The sequence below is a fragment of the Centruroides sculpturatus genome, unplaced genomic scaffold (genome assembly GCF_000671375.1).
Source record: "Centruroides sculpturatus isolate CEXI.00-Female unplaced genomic scaffold, Cexi_2.0 scaffold286, whole genome shotgun sequence".
NCBI classification, from domain to species: domain Eukaryota; kingdom Metazoa; phylum Arthropoda; class Arachnida; order Scorpiones; family Buthidae; genus Centruroides; species Centruroides sculpturatus.
Window position 1 is genome coordinate 125,580 of NW_019384581.1, and position 23,981 is coordinate 149,560.

Below are 23,981 nucleotides of genomic sequence, written 5' to 3' on the forward strand. Positions count from 1 at the left end.
ATTATATAGAAAAATAAATTTTTTATAGTCTGTCATGGCAAGTTCATTTGTTGCACAATTCGTTACAGTCTATTTTGCAGATAAAATGAGTGTTCTCCACATAGTAAATTACAGTGTATGCATGTATTTTGAGTCTTGCGATCTTTATTTTCGATCAGTTTACAGGCGTGTAAATGGCCGAAAACATTTATTTTGAGTAAAGTTATTCCAAGCTGATCTCGTTCTCAGTGCCAATAATTGTGGTGCAGAGTAATCTTCACCAAACGAGACTCTGGCAGCTATAGCACCATCATGAAGCAATCACCCTCTCGTACAGGAGATCATTGTTGACTATTGTAAATTGGTACTTCAATAAACTGTCATAAATTAATTAATTCAACTGCGTGATTAAGTTATTCCCTTTTCTCCCCTAAGCGAAGCAAATTTATTCTTCTCTCTATTTATCAACTCCTAATATTGAACATAAGACTGTATAAAAAGTGTTCAAGTTATATGGCGCATCTGAATTCGTCTGTCAAAAAATTGGCGCATGGTATGCAAAAAGTTGGCCATCCCTGCTTTAGACAAACCGGGGGCAGTTGCCGGCAGTTTTATCTGTGGCACCTCGGAGGGTTTTCCCTGGAAAGGTTAGAAATTCTTCCCTAAGCAATCAAAGCACTTGTAAAATTAAATGAACTCGTACATGTACAGAAGGTCCCTCTAAGCCACGATGCCGAAACTCCGCAAATTGTGTATGTATGGTATAACAGGAGTTCGTGAAACCTAAACCCACCTCTTCCACCATCATCACCTCCCATCCATTTAAGCCAAATCTCCCCAGACCTTGGAGTCTAGATAAAGTGAAGGTTCGCAGAAATTGTGGGCAATTGTCGCCTTGGTTTTAGTATTTACGAATACGGTTGGAAAGTTTAAAATTTGGACAATTCAGTTTTAACAACCGACATTAAATCATCAAAAATGGCAACAATTGAACGATTTAAATTCATAATTTAAAAATCAATCCGATAATTTATATTCGATGCTGTATGCAATTTTACTAAAATAATAATCTGTATATAATTTATCCTCTAATTGTTACATATTCAGAGAATTTAAGAATTGAAAGAAAGAATAAATCATGCCGATGAAGATAAAATGCATGATTGTTGTAAATTTTCAATTGAATATCTTTCAATTTAATGCCGCCTTCGGTGGAAATTATCCTCCGAAATCCTAATCCATTGTAATCCTAAATCAAAATCTGACTAAACAACAACACCTGTGAATATTTTTGTATGACTATATTATTAGGTAAATTTATAAATTTTGGTCTCTTGAATTATTCTTTCATCGAGGTTAACGGGAATTTGTCAATGTGAATTTCCATGAATTATCTACATCGTCATCAAAATTTTCTGTCCTAATATTGTAGAACTTAAAGCTTATTCTGTACTTACGGCGAAATTATTAAGTTCGTAACATAGCAATAATACAAAATTCTTCATACTGTCGATGCGAAAAGTAAATCCTCATCTGGTACTAATTGGTGTGAAGGCAATGTCAGTTCAAATTTGGCATAACACATAACCCAAACTATATCAATCAAATATCAATGTTAACTTAGACATATGCTTTGGGACTATTCCATACTATCAAGCCATTAAAACTGTTAGAAATTATTGTAATAATATTGTTATCAGTTGTCAAATGTTATTAGAATTAATACGTACAAGTGTAAATTAAAATATTCTTATAAAAGTTTATTTATTGTAGAGTTTTGTTTATAGTTACCATCTTCAATATGCATTTTAAAACTATTTTTTCACACTATTATTAACAGTTACTATTAGTTGCATTATCAGTCTTAAGAAATGTTTTTAAATGTTATATTATTGGCTCACAACACAATAGTCAGTTAAAAGGAAAAATATGAAGGCAAACAATACTGGATGAATTGCCATTAATTATGATAAAATGTGTGTAAAAATTTATTAATTGTTTTAATGTGTCCAACATAAAACCAAAATTCTCACTTATTATAGACTATAGCCAACTGATAACTGCTTAATGTTATCAGTTGGTTATTGTCAGTACAGGCAAATCAAGTGATAGCAATGATCAGATTCTAATATGTATAAAATAATGTTATTCAAATTTTTATGTATTAAATAATTTTTTTGTGATTCTAGACTAATTTTGAATTTATTAATCATTCATACATTTCTTTCAAGTATTTAAAAAGAGCATCACGAATTTAAAATTCAAATAACCACAACACATTTAATGAAAGACTTAGTCTTTATTCTTTCTGTCGAGTCTAGAGAGCGCCAGTGCACAGAAATGGGACACTACATTCAGTTCCCCTTCTTTCCACCCCTGCTGTTGCAACATGGACAATCCATGGAGAATTGTTTGGCAAATCAGCAGAAATTAAGGGGGAGAGGAGGCAACAAATTGGGAAAGCATTTAAACACTGGTAAATTTTTTTTTTGCACAATGTGACACAAAGCCAAGCACAGAACAATTTGCTTGAAATGGCGAATAAGAAAAATTGATTGCTTATGAAAGTTTCGCTACAACCTAAAGCCCAGTGAGAGCCAAATAGTGATGATTAAAAAAAATTCCAGTGCCTGCAAAATTCTGCAGAGGATTTAAAAATGGGTGATAATTATTGTAATAACTTAAATTCTGTACAATTACATGTTCCTTGGAACTAAATCAATCTAATCAAGCAAACTTTGCCAAAATATTTGGTTATAAAAACCCTCACTGGGCATAGTAAACAATTGTATACACCAAACATGGAAAACTGGTGCAGTTATGTCTTATTTAATTATTATTTAAGCTATAAATGATATATAGAAAAACAAGTTGATGTGCTTGTGATTCACATTTTAAAAATTCTTGAGATCTTACAAATGTATATGCTTATTCATTTTTTTAATAGATTTAATCCAGCAATAATAATAAAACACAAACAGAATTTAAGCTTTGCTCAATTTTTCTTTGTTAATAAAAATCATATTAAAATTCTCTTTAAGGAATTTTAATTTTATTATAAAACATAATAAATTGAAGTATTTAAATGTTTTTATTTAAACAAAACAAAATAATTTATATTCTTTATGAATAGTCAATGTAATATTATTACAAATGATTATGAAAACATTTAAATATCTTACGTCTCTATACTACACTACAACAAATAGTCTTTGCACAAAGTCATATATATATACAGGTTTATCACAAGCACACTGATATTATACTTTTAAAGAAATATCAGATGATAAAGTTCAATATAATAAATCAGAATGAAATAATAAGTCATTACTGCACCAGTTTTCTACCATATTCTTATTGAGAAAGTATCTATTCACATGTCTGATGGTACCACTTTGGGTGTGTAGACAGAAGCATTTGGATCCAATGTTGATTTTGTGACTTTTTCCTCGGTGTGAAACTTAGGACTGTAAAGGAGTGAAGAAACGATTCCTGAAGCAAGAGTAATAGCAGGTGGTGGGTAATTATTGGTGCTTGTTACGGGCATAACAGCCATAACTTCTGCTATTTTTGACTTGAGTTCATCAATTTCTTTATCCTTCTGAACTATCATTGCTAAATTAAAGTTTAAACAAAAAGATATTTTTAATAAATTACAAAATATAATAAAAAATAAATATTAATAATCTAAAAATATATACACATACAGAGTATATACATGTAAAATATATGAGGGTTGATTGGTAATTATAAGTCTCAATTTTTGTAAAATTAGTTTAGGAAGATAGAGAATAACATGACAAGTTTTAAAATACTTATTATGACAAGTTTTAAATTTATTGTTTTAATGTGTCCAACATAAAACCAAAATTCTCACTTATTATAGACTATAGCCAACTGATAACTGCTTAATGTTATCAGTTGGTTATTGTCAGTACAGGCAAATCAAGTGATAGCAATGATCAGATTCTAATATGTATAAAATAATGTTATTCAAATTTTTATGTATTAAATAATTTTTTTGTGATTCTAGACTAATTTTGAATTTATTAATCATTCATACATTTCTTTCAAGTATTTAAAAAGAGCATCACGAATTTAAAATTCAAATAACCACAACACATTTAATGAAAGACTTAGTCTTTATTCTTTCTGTAAAAAGTAAAAATAGTTTATTTTAATCATAAACACCAGTTAGATTGGCAAATTTTTCCAAATATTCATTTTTGCATTTCATGCAAGAAAAACCTTTGATTTTTTCCTTGATCCATTTTTATACAACTGTTTAAACTTTAACATCCATGAAAGTGTTGACTCTTCAATATCTCTTCAATTTTGGAAACAACCAGAAGTCTGAAAATTTGTGCCAGATCAGGAAAATGAGGAATAATCTGTAACTACATGTCTGTAAGCATCTTGCCATTTTCTTACTGTACAGTAGTTTTGCATTATCACAGTGCAAGAAAAAGATAGTTCTTTCTGACATTACTGTGCAAATACATCTCTTGCAACAGTTTTCAAACTTCTATGAATTTCAACAGACACAAAGTTTTAAACATGGAAACTTTTATCACTGATTGTTGCTTTGTATGAAAAGAGATAAACAAGTTTATGTTTAACCTTACCTGTTACATAACAATACAACATATGGAACTGAGACTGCAGACAAATAGATTAGATATTTGTGGATATTAAATGGTGGCAGTCATATGTTGCTATTTTTGCATTTCACAGAACACTAGTAGATCTTATTTTTTAACTCAACCCTGTACATAAGAGAAAGAAAGTCAAAATGAACCAAACTTTTGGAACAGGTTATATTACAGAATACATAGATGGTCACAATACAAGAACTCCAGCAAACCAACTTCAAAGTGAGCTACTCCTTAGCTACATACATCGGCCAGCATCTATACCATTTGTCAAAGTAGTCACAGAAGCAATTTTTTTGTAATGTCTACAGCTTGTTGTTACAGCTTCCACACACTCATTTGCATTCCTAAAATAAAATAGAAATTGAAGGGTTGCAAGTTTCAATTGGCAACTTCCATCCTACTTCCAACTGAAACCTGCAACTGTTCAATCTCTTTCATTTTAGGAAACAAAAAAAATTTTGTGGGCATAATCAGGAAAGTAAGGAGATTAAAGAACAAACTGTTATACATCTCTTGGTCAGATATTTTTTGAACAGGAACAACTGAGCACAGCGACATGATAAAGGATCCAGTTCTCTCTTTCATGAATTAGACTGCTTCCATCATACAACTTTAGGTAGACAATTGAGAATTTGAATATACCTTTCTTTAATGACAGTTTGACTCCCAGGAAAAAAATTTGGGGTACAAAACCATGAATATCTGCACTAATATCACCTCCCCTTTTGATTTATCAATCTGAATTTTTTTCTGTTATGGTAAACTGTGTGATTTCCATATAAAAGACACATTTGAAGGAAACTATGTTTTGTCACCAGTCATTGTTCTATTCATTAGGTGAGGACCCTGGTCAACATTGTCTACCAACTTTCCAATCACCAGTGTGTAAACTTCATACTGTTTGTACATCTTTGTGTAAATAAATTCCTTAGAACAACAAAATTTAGAAAAATTTCCAAAATGTTTGCCAAATGTCAATAGTTTTCCTGCAATCTTGTTTGATCTCTTTTCTCATCTCATCATTCCTTATTTTGTCAGGTCTTCCAGAATAGAGATTACTTTTGAGTCCCAACTGCTTTTAAACTGCATTTGTCATTCATAAACCCATGTTTGATACAAGGTTTCCTGGCAATATATTTCATGTACCGTGTTGAAAGTTTCTGAAGATTTTAGTTTCAAACAAAATTTGATGTTTACTTGCTGCTCTAGATGCATCATTTCTTATCTATCAACTTTGACATTGCTATGCAAATTCAGTCCTACTGCACTGTTTATGATGAAGATAATGATATGATAATGAATGTTAATGATTGCATACAACTATGGACTTGATTTACAGGAAACTGATACTCCCATCTTTCACAATCACATAATGTAAAAATTGAAAAATTTGGTTCAAATTTGACTATAGTGTATATTTTACAAAATATACTGAAGAATTCGTAATCTTTGTGATTTTGGTATTTTTAAGAGGATCTGTACTGAAGCAACATTTATGATGAAGATAATGATACAAAATTTCTCTTGCTTCTGATTCTGTTGGTACTGAATATCTAAAATATATTAACTTTTGTCATAATTTATAAATGTACTTTTAAACATTACTGTTTTATATTTCATTTATTTAGTGAAGAATTACCCGGTCAAAAAGGTTCTTTTTGGTTGTTCTTTCAGATCTTCTTGGTGTTCGGGTGGTGGAACATCTTCTAAAACACAATATAAAAAAGTAAAAAATAAATTTTTCTAATTTTTTAAACTTTTAATTGCTTGAAAAATAAAGCGATTTATTATAATTGTGTAGAGTGGCTCAAAAATGAATTAACTGACTTGTGAGATGTAAAACATTAATTAATTTAGTTAACTGACTTTTAGACAACCCTGTGTGTGAGTATGTGTTGGTGTGTTGGAGCATGTGTGTGTTGAAGTTATACAATTTAAAGGAAAATGTATAAAGAATATAAGAACATTGTACATGCGAGAAGCATGGATTCTTTAAATTTAGTCCACATACTCGCAGAGATTGTCAGAAGTGCGATATTCCCCATTTTTATATATATTTTTTAATCCTTTATAATTTTAATTATTTAATTGCTCCTTCCTCTCTTCCTTGGCATGTTGTGAAATTTCTGATAGTTGGATAATAAAAAGACAAATTACAATAAAACGGTTTAAATTATTTTGAGTTGATATTAAAATTTGGAAAAGGGGGATCCCGAGATCGGCAAAATAGGCGAATTTCCTTCTATAACTTCGGTTGTTGTTCGGGATACAGTTAAGGNATATCAAAATTCATAAACAAAACTGTAGTATTTTGTTCAGACTAATTTGCTATCATTGCTCTATTACAAATCGAATAATTTAAAAATATTTCTCAAAGTTATTAGTTCGTATATTATCCTAGGATGTTACAACTTAATTTTAGTCAAATTTTGAAGAAACTATATGTATTATTCAGCATTTCTACTTAATTATATCATAATAATGTTTAATTTATGTAATTTACTATTGTATTTTAATGCAATAAATGACTAAAAACAATCTTTTGAAATCAGAAACTCAAAAATATATTTTTTGAAAAATTTAAATCTTTTATTGAAATGCACATTTAAAAGAAATTTAATGTAATTTGCATTTATTATTATTTAATTTCATAATCTCTAAATAGGAACAAAAATAATACACAATATTAAAAAAGTTTTTTAATTATAACCAACCTTGGGTTATCTCCAACTGTCTCTTTGCCTCTCCCAATGCAGAAAATAAATCGAGTTTAAGACGGGTTTCAGCACTGAGATTGGTTTCTAAATGAGTATTTTTATCCTGCATGGCAGATAGTGCTGACATTAACACTTCAGTGTCTCCATGAGAATCTTTGTACTGACGTAGTGACTATAAAGAAATAAATAATTTTTATTTTAATAATAATTATAGTAATAATTATAATAATAATGACAACATGAAGTATTCTGCATTCAAATTGCTAACTCTTAAATCAGAATTTATTTTTAATTGCTGAATAATGTATTTCTTACCACAAGTCAATCAGATAAAGTTGTTATGCAAACCTTACATATATAACTTACAATATTTGAAGAAATTAGTTGGAAAATTTGAAAATTAGGATTTTTAAATTTCAATTATAATAATTTAGTAGTTCTACATAACAGTATCAAACTTTTTAATAAAATAAGATCATACTAATTTATTAGTATATTACTACTTAATACAGTAGAGCATTGATTATCCCAAACAATTTGAAACTGGGGTTGTTTGGATAACTGATCATGTATGAAAAAATATATTAACCTATCCCCTGTTGAAATTTTTCTCCATTGCGTGTTGCTTCACATTGGATTTTTGTCAATGTTAAGCCTAACGAAAATTTTTAAAAAATAATAATTGTAGCTATTGTATCATTAAAAATTATTTCTTTATTTTGCACAAACAAAATAAATATATTAAAAAATATAAAAACAAAAAAAAATTATGCTTCGGAAGTTAATTTAATATCAAAAAACGTTCCGATTCAGTATGACACAAAGTCCTCAGAAGAACGCCACACAAAACAAGCAAAATTCTTTCTTTTTCTTGGGTTTATCTGGAGATGTCAGCCGCGTGGGCTATATTCTCCAACGAGCTGAAGCAAAACACAACACTCACTATGCAAGGTCTAGAATATAGCTCACAATGGGGGAAAAAAAGCCTCATTCAAATACTGGCGTGTCCTTAAGTATGTATGAATCGGAATGTTTTTGATACTAGATTAACTTCCGAAATATAATTTTTTTGTTTTTATATTTTTCAATATATTTATTTTGTTCATGCAAAATAAAGAAATAATTTTTAATGACACAATATGGTCGCGACAGTGAAATGCTTTTGGTTAACCGATGTTTTGGTTGATCAGTATTCAGATAATCGATGCTCTACTGTATATATATATAGGTAACTCTCATACAACATGGCACTTCAACACGGTTTCAATCTAACATGGTTCAAAAATTTGAGAAATCCTCCGTACATAATTTCACAATTTTTAAGTGCAAACTCTGTTATTTGATATTGTTTTTATTCAAGTAAGCACAAATGCTGTCTCAAATTTGCCCACGGATTTTAGAATATCAAAATTTTCAATTGGTTTTGTGCCTTTCGTCAGGTTTACATTAATGAAAACTGATAGTGCAATTTGTTTCTTCCTTGTCCTAGCTTTCCTATCAACTGGATGTCATTGTCATTGTTTTCAGACTTTAGCCCTTAAGACTGTCACTATGTTTTCTTTTTATAGATTAATCTTCATATTTAGTAAAGTTTATTTAAACATTTTAAGTAAGTGTTACAAAACTTTTTTTAACCATAGGTAAGTAATCATTCATAAAAATGACAAACAAAATACAGTGGTATCTCAGCACTTGAACTGCTCCTATTGAACAAACTTAAACTACTAGAACAAATTTTCGATTAATAACATATTTTTACTTTTTATTTTGTCATACATAAAAGATTTTTATGGTAAAAATAAAAAATATGAAGACATTGCTGATATTTCTGATCAAGATCAACAAAAAAGCTCAGAAGACAACAATACTTTGTAAAAAGAAAATGCCCTCGTTTAACTAAAAATAATATTAACACCTAATACAGTACTTTTAATTATGATTATTGTGTTAATTATTGATTGGAAATAAATTATTGATTGCTTAATATTTCCCTTAGTAGCAAAAAAGAATAGTATACTTTTGCTAACTTTTGGAACCTAATCCTATGTTTTGCATTAGTTTTTTAATTTGTATAGCATGGATTCGCATAACACAACACTTTTTTGGAACGTAACTACCGTGTTATACGAGGGATACCTTTAGTTAATTTGGTTTATTTTTGTATTCACTACAATTTCAATATATATAACACTTTTACATTATTACAATGCACTTAAACACACATACCTGAAATATTATTTACAAATATAATTACTGATTACATTATATTTTGGTTTTGTTTTTTGAGATTTGTGATGGGAATGGGGCTACCTCAAACATCATCAGACTTATGCATATCCTCAAAGTTTCAGCTTTCTATCTTAATTAGGAGTGGATGAAATTTGAGTTGCAAGATGTGAGGATACAATATAAAGCAAGTTAAATAAGTGTTTAATAATAAAAATAGTCACAATAATACTAAATAGTGCAAACATACCACATAATAGCTAGCAAGTACATATACATACACAAAATCTACAATGCAACCTACAAAAATTTATTTTTAAAAAATTAGTATTATAAACTAGAAATATTTCATTATACAATAACTGTTTCTAAAGAATTTAGATATCTTGGAACTAGAATAATAAAATGAGTTGTAATAAATATCTCCAACATAAGAAGTTTTCGTAAAATTTTAAGCCTTTTTCAATAAATTTTACATTAGTTAAAGTAAATCCCATCTAAAAATTATTTAAAATTTTGTAATTATTAAAAATAATAAAAATGATTAATAACATTTTACCTGTTGTTTTTAAGAATGCTAAAAAACTAATGTATACCTGAGCTTCTCTCTCCACTTGGTGAAGTTGCTCTTCTCGTAATTTCAGTTCACGGCGCATTTGCTTTATATCATTTTCCAAATCTCTCCGCCTCATTTTACAACTATCTGTACATTCTGTCCTATAGTTAAATAAATACATTAGAACCAATAATGAATGATTAATATTAACATTTCATTTACTTTGAAAAATTTTGAAGATGTAAGCAAACACGTTTTTCTTTACGATTTTATTTAATTACAAAAATAAAAGTAATCATAAAATAAATTATTTTCAATAATTACTACCACATGCTAGATGATTGGAAAAAGAAAATAACTTCAAATAACTGTGACTTTTGAGTTATCCCATTTCAAGTTAACCAGGTTCCACTGCATATGCTTTCATGTTTTTAGTGAATCTTTATATGTATAATTATATGAACTATGTATTATATGTATTATAGATCATATGAACTACAGTTTATATGATCTATAATATGCAAATATATATGTAGATCATATGTATAATATGCAATACAGTGTGCCACAGTTATGGAGCAAAATAAACTGATTTTATTTTTTTATTAAACTTTATAAGACACTACACTAAAGTCTTGAAGGTCTATTTATAAAACAACTGTTCACAGTGCCTTACAAAGATCTGTCTTAGTTTCTGAGTTATTAATGGGAATGTCTCATCTGCAAGTGACTTTCTTTATCACAAGGACCATCTTGTGCAAAGGGTCTGTCAGGAGTGCTCCAGACAGATGTTTGTAAGGCAATATGAACGAGTTATGTATCATAGAGACCTTCAAAATGCAGAAACCGAGTATTTCCAGACCTGTGTTAATATAAACTATTTTTATTGTCTACATATGAAGAAGTCATACTATGCTCCGTATTTTCGAGACACTCTGTATGCACATGTGCACACACATACACACACAGTAGAATATACTTATTGTAATCAAAGTTTGATTATAGTTATCATTATCTTCAGGTAAATGGACTAACACTTTTTTTAAAGCTATCAGCCTCAACATGTGGCTAATACCCAGGCCCGTAGAAAGGATTTTTTAAAGAGTAGGTTTAAAAAAAAAAAACAGAAATTTTTTCATAATGTAGTTTATTAATTTTACAATATAGATTATAGGCACTTTATTTTTTCTTACTTACTTTTTAATTCTTCTAAAATTGGTGTTTAAACTCCCAAACCACCTATAAACACAGCTTTGCTCATACCATTCAATTGTTTTCAATCTTAACCTATACTTTAAAATGTTGATCATTTTAATTATTATTTGCTCACATTTTCGAAGTTTCAGTTTTTGACATATCTTGCTTTAATTATATATCAGCTGTTGTTAAAGCAGTAGACTACTGAAAAAACCAATAGGCAAAGAACACTGGATGTTTATTGTTTATTCATTTAATGTCTGAATCAATAAAATCGTTTAATAACTCAAAAATGAGCTCTGTAGTCACAAAACATAGGTTTTATTTTGAGATCAACCTGGATTACTCAAGATGGATACATACAAAGGTATGATATACAAATCTACACAACATTCACTGGTGTTGTCCTTAAGATAACAAAATGGAAAATAGAGGGTTTAAGACAGAAGAGGCTATATTTATGCATATATGACCATAAGGGTTGTACAGTACATCTCCACCTGATGACAGTAAGATTTGAATCGCAACAAAAATAAAAATTTCCAATAATTATAGTCTTATTTACTTACCCTGTTTAATGTTTTTATTACTATTTATAATTTAATTAGTACTTCATTCGATTTATTAAATATATATTAAATTGTTTATAAAACACTTTTATTATAACATGTGTTAGTGTTTAAGTGGTAATATTTACTATTTATAAATCATATTGACAATCTACAGAAATATATCTCTAATATTTTATTAATTCCTAAAGAAATATTTTATACCAAACTATTTTGAATCACATTTTCAGGAAAAATTTTTTCCTAAAAAAATGTGAAATAAATTGTTATTATTGATGTTTGAGCTTACATATAAGGTTATTATTATTTTTTACAGAAATATAAATTCACATCGTCCTCTCACATTCCAGCATTCACTGATTAAGAACAGTAGCCTGTAATAGATTAAGCAGATTCTATATCAAATGTCTATAGCAAGTTCAAAGTTTGGAATAATCTAAGTTATTTCAAACTTTGAAGGTTATTCCAAACTGCTATAGACATTAATCAGTGAATGCTGGAAAGTGATAAGAAAGTGTGAATTTTAGTATTTAGAAGATAGTTCTAGCTTTAGAATTTACAGAAATATATTTATTAAAATATTTAAATATGCTTTTTCTTACCTTGCAGCTGCCATAGCAACTGCTCTTGCTGCAGCAGCTTCTTCAGCTTTCTTAGCTTTTCTTTCATTAGCCAACTGACCCTCTAATAAAGTTCTTAATTTTCTTTCATCTTGAAGTTTTTTTTCCAGCTGACTTATAGTAGCTTTATCTTGTTGTCTTGCAGTAACCAAATTATGTAATCTAAAAATATAAGAAAAAATTAATATTTTTATTTCAACTCAGCTTTATTCCTTTTCACAATATACAGCTTTATATTCTTTGTAAAGCTTTTGTAAAGGCCCAAAATATAGATGGTCTGTTATATACTTTGCTTTTGACTTTAAATTTTTATCAAAACAAAATTAAAAGGAACTCTACATGGAACATCTATAAAAAAGGAACAATACTTCCTTAAAAGACAGTTCATTTAACATTTTGATAATACAGATACAGATGACACATGCCATTAGGAAGAATCAAAACTCAAATTGCCATTGGAGGAAGAAAAACCACTTTCTAAATTTGGGATATTCCAGAATGTAATTACTGAACAAGCATTTTCTGTAAAAGGATAGAAAGAAGAGAGAAAATGTGATAATATGAAAAGGACCAAGAAGAACAGGATGGAGTCAAGAAGTAATAGACTGAAGAGTGTTCAACTCGCTTTACGCTTGTTTTACGANGAACTATCATTGCTAAATTAAAGTTTAAACAAAAAGATATTTTTAATAAATTACAAAATATAATAAAAAATAAATATTAATAATCTAAAAATATAAGAAAAAATTAATATTTTTATTTCAACTCAGCTTTATTCCTTTTCACAATATACAGCTTTATATTCTTTGTAAAGCTTTTGTAAAGGCCCAAAATATAGATGGTCTGTTATATACTTTGCTTTTGACTTTAAATTTTTATCAAAACAAAATTAAAAGGAACTCTACATGGAACATCTATAAAAAAGGAACAATACTTCCTTAAAAGACAGTTCATTTAACATTTTGATAATACAGATACAGATGACACATGCCATTAGGAAGAATCAAAACTCAAATTGCCATTGGAGGAAGAAAAACCACTTTCTAAATTTGGGATATTCCAGAATGTAATTACTGAACAAGCATTTTCTGTAAAAGGATAGAAAGAAGAGAGAAAATGTGATAATATGAAAAGGACCAAGAAGAACAGGATGGAGTCAAGAAGTAATAGACTGAAGAGTGTTCAACTCGCTTTACGCTTGTTTTACGACCCACTCTGGCATAAAATATCATGGTCACATGATTAAAAGTAATTACAGCAAGAGATTTTATGCTAGTGGAGTCTCGGCCTTAGACACTTCACTACATATACACAACATATTAGTAAACACCAAACATATTTGTTACATTTAGATGTTATTTATTGAATCGTTAATTTATATTTGTTAAACTTACTGTATTCCATTATTTTGTATTTAATTTATTCCATAATGCTTGTAGTGATGTTCTGTATTCAAACATGATGATGACTATTAATGTAGCTGGAAACATTTGTTTATTAAAAACTAATGCCAACTTTTAAAGATTTTATTCATTTATTTATTTTGATCTTATCCAGTTACTTACATTTTATTTAGATATAATAATAATGTTATTCAAATTTTTATGTATTAAATAATTTTTTTGTGATTCTAGACTAATTTTGAATTTATTAATCATTCATACATTTCTTTCAAGTATTTAAAAAGAGCANCATGGTCACATGATTAAAAGTAATTACAGCAAGAGTTTTTATGCTAGTGGAGTCTCGGCCTTAGACACTTCACTACATATACACAACATATTAGTAAACACCAAACATATTTGTTACATTTAGATGTTATTTATTGAATCGTTAATTTATATTTGTTAAACTTACTGTATTCCATTATTTTGTATTTAATTTATTCCATAATGCTTGTAGTGATGTTCTGTATTCAAACATGATGACGACTATTAATGTAGCTGGAAACATTTGTTTATTAAAAACTAATGCCAACTTTTAAAGATTTTATTCATTTATTTATTTTGATCTTATCCAGTTACTTACATTTTATTTAGATATAATAATAATGTTATCAAAAACAAAAGTAACAAACTCACATTTGTAATCTCAAAAAGATTCTAATATTTAAAATAAACAATATAAAAACTTACTTATTTTGTAAATTCTCATTATCTTGCTGTAACTGTGCAAATTCATTCTTAACTGAACGTTCACCAACAGTAAGGTTATGTATTTGTACTCTCAGTTCTTGTTCACATTGCCGACTTGCTTGTAAATCTGCCTTAAGTCGTTTAATATCGGATTCCAACCTTAAAATAGATAATTAAAATTCAGTTTGAATTTTGGTAACAAATAACGTGGTAACAAAAATGAATTCTTGTTACCATTTATTTTCAATTTGAAAACTCTGCTTTATATACAGAAAATTCTTGACAACAAAATTAGAGATGCATTATCTATTAATTAATTATTACACAAATAAGTTACAATATACACTTGTTAATCCTTAATGATCCAGCATCTCAATTATGTTTGTCTGTTATTCATATTTTTTAAATATACACAGTGAACTTGTAACATTAATTTTAACTAGGATCACATTTGTTGTTTTCAATGCCTATAAATTGAGCTGAGTATCCAAAGCCCCAGCTTAAGTCTATGGCAGAGTTGTCCCATGCCCTCAAGGACACAATCTACTCAGGATTCCAAACATCTTACAACATTCTCCAATTTGAACTTAATGTCCATACTAAATTTGGTCAAGATCGGTCAAGCCATTTTAGATAAGTTTATTTAAATCCAATGACATTTTTGGGTAAAGAAGTGAGCATTATTTGCTCAGCTCAATAAAAATCAAACTTACAATTACTGTATCATTGTACATAATTTCACAAAATAATACAGCTCCAAAAGGAATAAGTACTAAAGGTAACAGGTCACATCATTCATTGTCTTTCGGTCTATATACCCCCAGTAATTTGGCATTTCTCTGTGCAAGGAACAGCCAGATTAGAAGCAGCATAGTGTATTTATAATATAGTAATTTTCTGATAATATTTTCTATTAATTAACATAAAATTTCTTCTCCAATGACTATACATCATTTGAAGAGGTCAGTTCAAGAGAAATATGTCTACAAATAGCTGGTTTTTAACCAGCTGGTTTTTTGACCAGTTATTTTGTTCCCTGTGCATGCATTCCCATCTATTTGACAATAGAAATATATTGTCAAATAGATGGGAATTGTGGGCTGTCACAAACATTTAAAGTCAAATACTTTGTTGGCAGCAGTTTTTATTTTGCTGTATCTCAAAACATGGAACCATGAACTCATATCCTTCCTGAACTGGCCTCTACATTTAATGTATTGAAGAGTTTGGAACTTATGAAGTTCCATATCAGTATGGTCATTCAGAATTTCAAAAATTAATAAATACTTTAATTTCACAATTAATAGAATCTGTGTAAAAATTTTCTATATACTAAAATATAATTTTATGGTAAATTAGTATTTAATATTAAATGCAGTATTACTTTTAGAATAATAATGTATTTAGCTTGATTAATTCATAATAGTTAAAAAAAAATCTCAAATGGTTTGAAATTTGACTTCATTTCCTATTTATAAATAAAATCACTTCTGCCAAAATACAGTCAAACCTTGGAACAACTCACTTTTTGAACAATTTGGTTCACAAACAGAATTTCAAGCTCATAATTGCATGGTTGCCAAACAAGCTACTCAGCAAAAGAGAAACACAGACAGTCTATACTTCCTATGTTATAGAAAGTTGATGACCCAATCAATCAATTGACAGGACTACCAATTCAGTAGGTAGTGGTGCCAAGATTGCCTTGCATTATTAGATGTCACAACATAAATCACTGATAATGCTGCTATTTAAATTATATTTCAATGTGCATGCATGAAAGATACTATTTCCATTTTTTAGTATGCACTGCAGTTGAATTTAACTCAAATTAATTAATAAAAACCAAGTTAAATCACATTCACATAACATAAATGTCATCCAAAAATTTGTGTTTAATGGTGCTTCAGTCAAATTAAATAACAAACGTTTATTATTAAATACATTTTTTTTCTAATTATTATTTCTCATTAGTACAAAATTTGCATTCAGCCTTATATTTAACAGTATTAATTAAATGCAAGAAGTTTTAACTCCTTCTCACTCTGTTGGCACAAGACTTAAGTGAAACTTACTGTACCTTTAATGGATTTATTTTTTAAGTTCAGTAAGTCACATTGAAACATCTAAGTGGGTGAGAAATGGGATCCAGTAAAATCTGGACCATACGTCATATAAAAATTTTTAAGGATGCAATCCAGACTTAAATTCAAATTCCTCATTATACAAACATCTCTAAACCCGATATATAATAAAGCTACACACCAACCGAATGCCGAAAATCTATCGGGCTAGTATAAGGCTAATTATTAAATGAAATTACGTAATCAATTTGGCTCTAGAGGTAAGCGTTAGGCGCCATCTCTTATTAACATTACCTAACGCTTACCTCTAGAGCCAAATTGATTACGTAATTTCATTTAATAATTAGCCTTATACTAGCCCGATAGATTTTCGGCATTTGGTTGGTATTTAGCTATATTATATATCGGGTTTAGAGATGTTTGTATATATTACGCCTTGCCGGGGCTTGCGATGGCCAGTTGAGTGCCATGAGGGACGTGGGCACTGAATGTGTCCCCAGCCGGCGTTGTAATAACCGTCGATGGTTACATAGTTAGCTTATATACGCTGGAAGAGGAGATCGGACTGGAGGTCCGGATAGCGTAACTGGCAACGCATCTGCACGGTAAGCAGGAGTTGTGGGTTCGAGTCCCGCTCAGGGCCGATTTTTTCTCCCAGCGGTTCTAAATTATTTAAATTTATTTATTTATAATTATTAATGTTAATAAGAGATGGCGCCTAACGCTTACCTCTAGAGCCAAATTGATTACGTAATTTCATTTAATAATTAGCCTTATACTAGCCCGATAGATTTTCGGCATTTGGTTGGTGTGTAGCTTCCTCATTATGGTGCAGATATATATTAGCTGGCTAGAAACTATGCTTGATTTATAAATACAGACATTTATACTCAAAAATATCCTTATTAAGTAGTAGTGAGATCATTCTCATTTAACTCGTTTGACTTTACATATACAGAGATTCATTTTATAGATCTGTAAGGATTTCTAATTTTAGGTAACTTTTATAAGATGAAAATTTATTAAAAACAAACTGTAAAAGAAGCATAATAACAATTCAATCACTGATATAAATCACCCCACATTTTTTAAAATTTGATATGAATTTTAGATAAAGTTAAATTCTTCTATGTTAACAGAAAATATATTTGATTTTTTTTGCAAATTTTCTGGAATTGATCTCAAGTTTTGGGAATGCCTAGTTCTGAAAGATGCAAGAGAACAAGTGCATCTTGAATATTTATCAACGATCTGAAATGACCTCATACTGTTAAATAATCTCTCTAAATCTAAGTTATTTAAATTGTTACAATTTGTTAGTTTCCTACAAGATTTGCATTTAGTAAAATCTTTAATGGTGACTGTTATAGTAGAATTCTAATGATAAGACTAATGTCATATTTATAATCAAATGGTGTGTAGAATAAAAAGGAAAACTTTCTAAATGCTAGAAATGATAGCTTTAGAATGACAGGCATGTTTCTAAACACTAGTAAGGTAAGATATTGTTATTAAACAAAAATATAAAATACAAATAAATCTTACAGATGTTCAAGTCCATTTACATATTGTAATTTTGATTTTAAAAATATTACAGCATATTCTCATCTAAGATAAAAATATGCCCTAATACTTAAATATATAGGTCATTAGGTAAAAATATGCCTTAACAAGAGGACAGTTCATTTTACTTTCCTGGCTGTTTTGTATAATAACAAGGGAAAGTATGGAAATCATGTCAAATTTGTTTATTTCATTATAATATATGTAATATCTCAGAATGGAGTAAGGATTAGAAACGAAATTTGGCATGGTAACCTGTATATGAGGGGCATTGATGCTATAAAATTTTGGTGGTGAAAGGTCGAGAGGATAGGGAGATAGATAGGGATCCTGTATCTCGAGAGAGATAGGACTCAATGAAGATTTTATTCATTATTAACATTTACACTTTTTTATAAAACTCACTCTACCCTCAAAATAAGATTTTTGCCATTTTATAGTAACTAAAAATATAAAAAGTTTTTATAACAAAATCTGATAAAAGATGGCACCACATAGAATTTTATTTTTTGCTTAATATATGAGTTTTAAAAAAAAACTTTTGTAACAGCTGGGAAAGTTATGTAACTCTTGTTGCTACATTTTTTTACTTTCACATTTATTGTTTCAATGTTCAAAATGTTGCTCTTATACAATTACGATCTTTACAGGGTCATTATATCAATATTAAAATAGCAGTGCACTATGGAAATATCATTATACCATTGTTGAATTGATACAACAAGTTTACTGTATAAGAATTTGTAACTTATTTATAATTCAATTTAGAATTCACTTTAAAAAATTCTTAGAGATTTGAGTAGAAACCTCAAATCTCTAAGAATTTTTTAAAGAAAATTTATTTTAATGTTGACAAAAGTTTAGAAATAATTTTTTAATATGCTTAATTGTAAGCTGTTCTTTGTTAAATTTGAATTATCCTTTACTTAGTAAAAATTTGCTATTTCAGATTATTGTAATTACTAAATAGACAATTAACTTTTGATTTAAAAAAATCCTCCTGAGAATACATTATAATCTCAACTATTGATCAATATGCACAGAATACAATTTAATTAAAAGTTAAGAAGTAAAGACAGTTTTATTTAATCTGATTGTAAATTGTTTTAAATATTATATTAAACAAATTTTAAAGTTTTCTAAATGCAGAGTTTTATTAAGAATTTTCAGAATGGTAATATAAGTCATCTGAGAAATGTATATACATTTTACTATTGAGTTATTTCATATTAAAAAAATAGTGTACAGTCGATCCCCCTATAATTACGGTCCCTATAATTACGATTCCTATAAAACTACGAAAAAATTGTGACCGGTATCCGTAAAAAACAGTAAAAATTCCCTATAATTACCTCAAACGTCATCGGGCAGCCGAACTACTTTCCCGCTGTCCGTAGCGCCACGCTACGGAGAGATTTCTATCGTCTGGACAGTATTATATAAATTATATATAAATTAGGTACTGTACATATAATTATATATTAATTATATATAAATTAGGTACTGTATATATAATTATATATTAACTTATTGTAACTTTGTTATAATTAAATATATAATTTCCGCCGTCTAGCGTGGCGCCACGCTACGGAGATTTTTACGCTAACTATCGTCTGTCAGTATGTAAATTAGGTACCGTAAGTCTAATACAGTACTGTAATTTTATACATTTCTTGTGAAAGAAACATTTCTTATTCAACGGCGATTAAAATTATTTATATTAATGATGTCTCCGAAGTTCTACGAAGTTTTCACAGAAAAATAAGTTGTTAGAAATCGGCCGCTCTTTGCTGAGCTGTTCCGCGACGAAAACAATGTTGAGCAATGGCGATGTCGAATGGTGACACTCGGTAAGTAATCCTACAATTTTTTATTTATAGCGTAGTTTATACGGATTATTTCCAAAAAAAATATACGTATTTTGGAAATGTTGAGTCGGATTAGTCTAGAATTGATTAATTTTATGGAAGAAAACCTTTCAATCAGCCGTAGTCCGTAAACTTGACACGTGTCAGGCTGTGATTGGAACGACTCGTAAGAAATCGGATTCCTAAAGAATGGAACGTATCTATATCTTATAGGGGGGGTCGCTGTATATGTTTTATAATTTTAACCTTTTGTGAATATACTGTATATTCTGAATTAATTACTAACAGTATTACATTATTATGATAATATGTTAATTTTTATGCTTATCTGATATATGGTAAATTCACTACAGTCGACCCCCCTATAACACTGTTGATTTTCTGATTTATATGAATTCCATGTTGTACGAGTCACTTAGATTTTACAAATACGTGTGCCAGGCTGTGAACGGCTGACATATTTGTAAAATCTAAGTGACTCGTACATGGAATTCATATAAAATGGAAAAATCAACAGTGTTATGGGGGGTTGACTGTATATGTACAAAACATTACAAAAATTACATAAAATAATGAAAATGCTTAAATCAGTAGAAGATAGTGTGTATATTACATTACTATTAATGAACTTTGGTTGTAAATTTCTATCAGAATTCATATATTAATTGTTGTTCATATTTCATTCTAAAGATAGCAAAAAAAGTTTGCAAATTATTTTGATAACAATAAAAACGAATGACAACATTTTATGCAATCTATTAATAAATGATGCATCATTAGATAAATTTTGTTTTCTAAGATAAAGTCAGTAGTGATTAATATCAAAATAAAATGTATAACAATTTTTAACAAAGAAGAATTATTTAATATACTTAATTAACAACAGAAGAATTAAAAAACATTTTCACATTATTTAATGTGAATACTATTCATGTAATATATATTTGCAATATTTACAAATATGTTAGAGATCAAATTTTGTCATAAACTGCTATCAAACATAAAATATCAAGTAGAAATAATATCCGAGTAAAATAAAACTTTATTTTGAATATTTAAAAAGGAAAAAGATTTTTTCCTTCATAAATTTTCATATATAATAATGTTTAAATATTAACTCAATTAAAACTTCAGATAAGGAGGTGTTAAAGAAATTAAAAGCAATATTTTATTTGTGCAAGTGCTTTCAACGTAATTAAGCATGTCGTCTTAAGGCAGTTTGAAAACAAAGAGATTTCGAACGGAATATTTAAGTTTAAATAGTAATGACATTAGCCATTTTGGAACATAACTTTTAAGAAAAAGTAAATTTTAAATTAAAAATTTTTGCAAACACGTAAAACTGACACACATACGCCTTATTATACATAAACGTAAAAACCAATTGGAAGAGCACCTTAAGTGCATGTTACATTAAAATATAAATTTAAAAACATGTAACATAATTTAAAAACACACGTAAAATACATGTAAAAGACTGATGTGCATGCATCTTAATCCACATTGGAAGTGCAGGAAATGAGAGCAGAATTAGTGTTGATTTTTTAAATGTTTGTATAAATTAGCCCAAACATTGGATAATTTGAGGGTAGGGGTTCGTGGCATGCCAATGTGGCCTCCTTATCAGAAATTTTAATTGAGTTAATACAACTGTTGTCGCGACATCCAATCAGTATATTTAGTATACCTAACAGTGTTTAAATATTTCCATCTGAAGTTAATTAATTTATTGTTTATTCTAATTTTTATTTGAACAATAATATCCCCCATCAGTATCATCAATCATCATTACCAACTATATACATAAAATATTTTATTTTAATATCTAACCAAACAGAATTTAGAATCTTGGCAAAAATACTGAATATCAACCTTTACATTTAATAAATTTTACTAAATTAATGAATACATATAACTATCCTAACCTGTTCAATGCATTACTTTCTACCTACAGGGTAGCACGGAAAATGTCATACCATTTCTTTTATTTATAACATATTCACTCTCAACAAGATTCATACAAAACTGGTATAAAATTAATCACCAAAGCCTAGGAATTTGTTTCTAGTGAATTACATGTTCAATATGACTGCTGTTTTTCTTCACAATCTCTTGGAGAACATGTTGTTATGTTGATGACTACTTTTCAACAAAAATCACAGTACAATTGCACAATCTGGGCTTTGAGTTGCAATATTTTTTCTGATTTCCTTTGATACATCCTCTCATTGAGATTGAGATGAAGTTGTGTAGTAATTTGTTGCTTTCTTTTTCTTTCCTTAAGCTAATGTCAGTAATAGGAGATTGCATCCAAAATGTCTCATCTTGCTTTTGCACTCCTTTCAAATTCTGGATCATTTGCTACAATTTGATCAACAATTTTGGTTATCGTTACCAAACTTTAACTAAGAAATCTGCAGAGAAATTCTTTGTTTTCAGAATCACTATTTTCCAGTTCTACATGAATTCCTTGTTCTGCCAGTTCTTGAAGGTTGTCATTGGCGAGGCTTTCACCAGAAACCTGAGGTAACTCCTCAATATTCTACTCGTCTACATATCTCCTAGTCCTACTGTATTGATTGGGTTGACCAAATTGTCAAAATAACAATACAGTGATAGGCTCTTCCGTTGAAAATTCTTGGATACCTCCAGCCATGTCTTCCACACACTGTGCATTTATCAATTAATTATTGCCAAGCAAAGTCAATATTGCCTGTGGCATCCATGACGTTATATTTTTTTCCAAAATTGCACCAAACAAACATAGATTTAAGGAAAGTACAGCATAAGTACTTTTTTCAGCACGCTTCCACTGCGCAACTCTGCTATGATGAATTGCCACCTTTTGCTGATTGGTTCGTGTTTGGGAATAATTGCATTATATACGAATTAATGAAATGCCACGATAATTTAAATTGGTGTAAATTTCAAGCTTTTTTTAGGCTTCTAGCAGACCGTGTTACATCAAATCAGCATTAAGCGGGGTTTTAATGTAATTATTTTCCCAGCTTGTTATGTATATATAACACAGGAAAGTATTAAAATCATGTCAAATTTGATGTTTTTGCAAAGCTTGATGTTTTTTGACTTTTTTGGGTTCAGAGGTCTCAAAACCAGAAAAAAAATTCTGTGCATTGGCATCTATATTGTTTAACATCTCAGGATGGAATAATGATTAAGAAAAAACATCTGGCATGATAGCTTGGAGTACTAAAGTTATTAAACTGATTAACATTAAAAAAGAAAAATTGTAAGTATCGTGATCCATTACATTGAGATGCAATATTTTTAAACTAACAAACATATTGATGAAATAAAATTTATTTAAAATAGTTATGCAAGCAAATTTACTTAATTAATATTACTAAAAAATTCAATTTAATTATTATATATTCTTACAGTTTATATTGGCATTGTCTGAAAAGTTTATGCCAGTTTTAAATTTGATGATATTCATATTTAATTAATTATATTAAATAATAATAGTATTTATCAGCATCTGTTTATATAAAGGGCATTGCATTATACAGTTGACAGTTGTGAAAGAGACGGCCTTACCAATACATATAGCCAGGGGAAGAAGGGGGGAAAGGAGGAGGAGGAGGAGAGGAATGGGGGAAGAGAAGGAAGAGGAAGAGGGATCACATGAGGATGGCTGGGAACCGAATAATAGAGGTAACAATCACAGTAGCTAGACTGACACAGCATTGCATTATACAGAATAAAGTATCAAATTATAAAAATCAAGTACAGTGATACCCCGAACTTACGCGATAGGTGGGACCGAGCGATAACCGCGTAAGTCGAATTCG

The 23,981-nt window shown here is 29.0% G+C and overlaps 1 protein-coding gene across 2 annotated transcripts in view; it reads right to left on the minus strand.

Annotated features, from left to right (window-relative positions):
* Positions 1–3,060: 3,060 nt before the first annotated feature.
* LOC111624467 (macoilin-1-like) overlaps positions 3,061–23,981 on the minus strand; it is a 124,676-nt gene continuing 103,755 nt past the window's right edge. The window contains exons 8-12 of one of the 2 annotated variants that reach the window (XM_023367309.1): positions 14,655–14,813; positions 12,502–12,681; positions 10,174–10,294; positions 7,349–7,523; positions 3,061–3,594 (exon numbers count right to left, since the gene is read on the minus strand). In XM_023367309.1, the coding sequence (XP_023223077.1) occupies positions 3,353–3,594; positions 7,349–7,523; positions 10,174–10,294; positions 12,502–12,681; positions 14,655–14,813 (877 nt within the window). In that variant the 3' untranslated portion in view covers positions 3,061–3,352. The remainder of the gene's footprint in view (positions 3,595–7,348; positions 7,524–10,173; positions 10,295–12,501; positions 12,682–14,654; positions 14,814–23,981) is intronic. The other variant, XM_023367308.1, reaches the window with a different exon arrangement.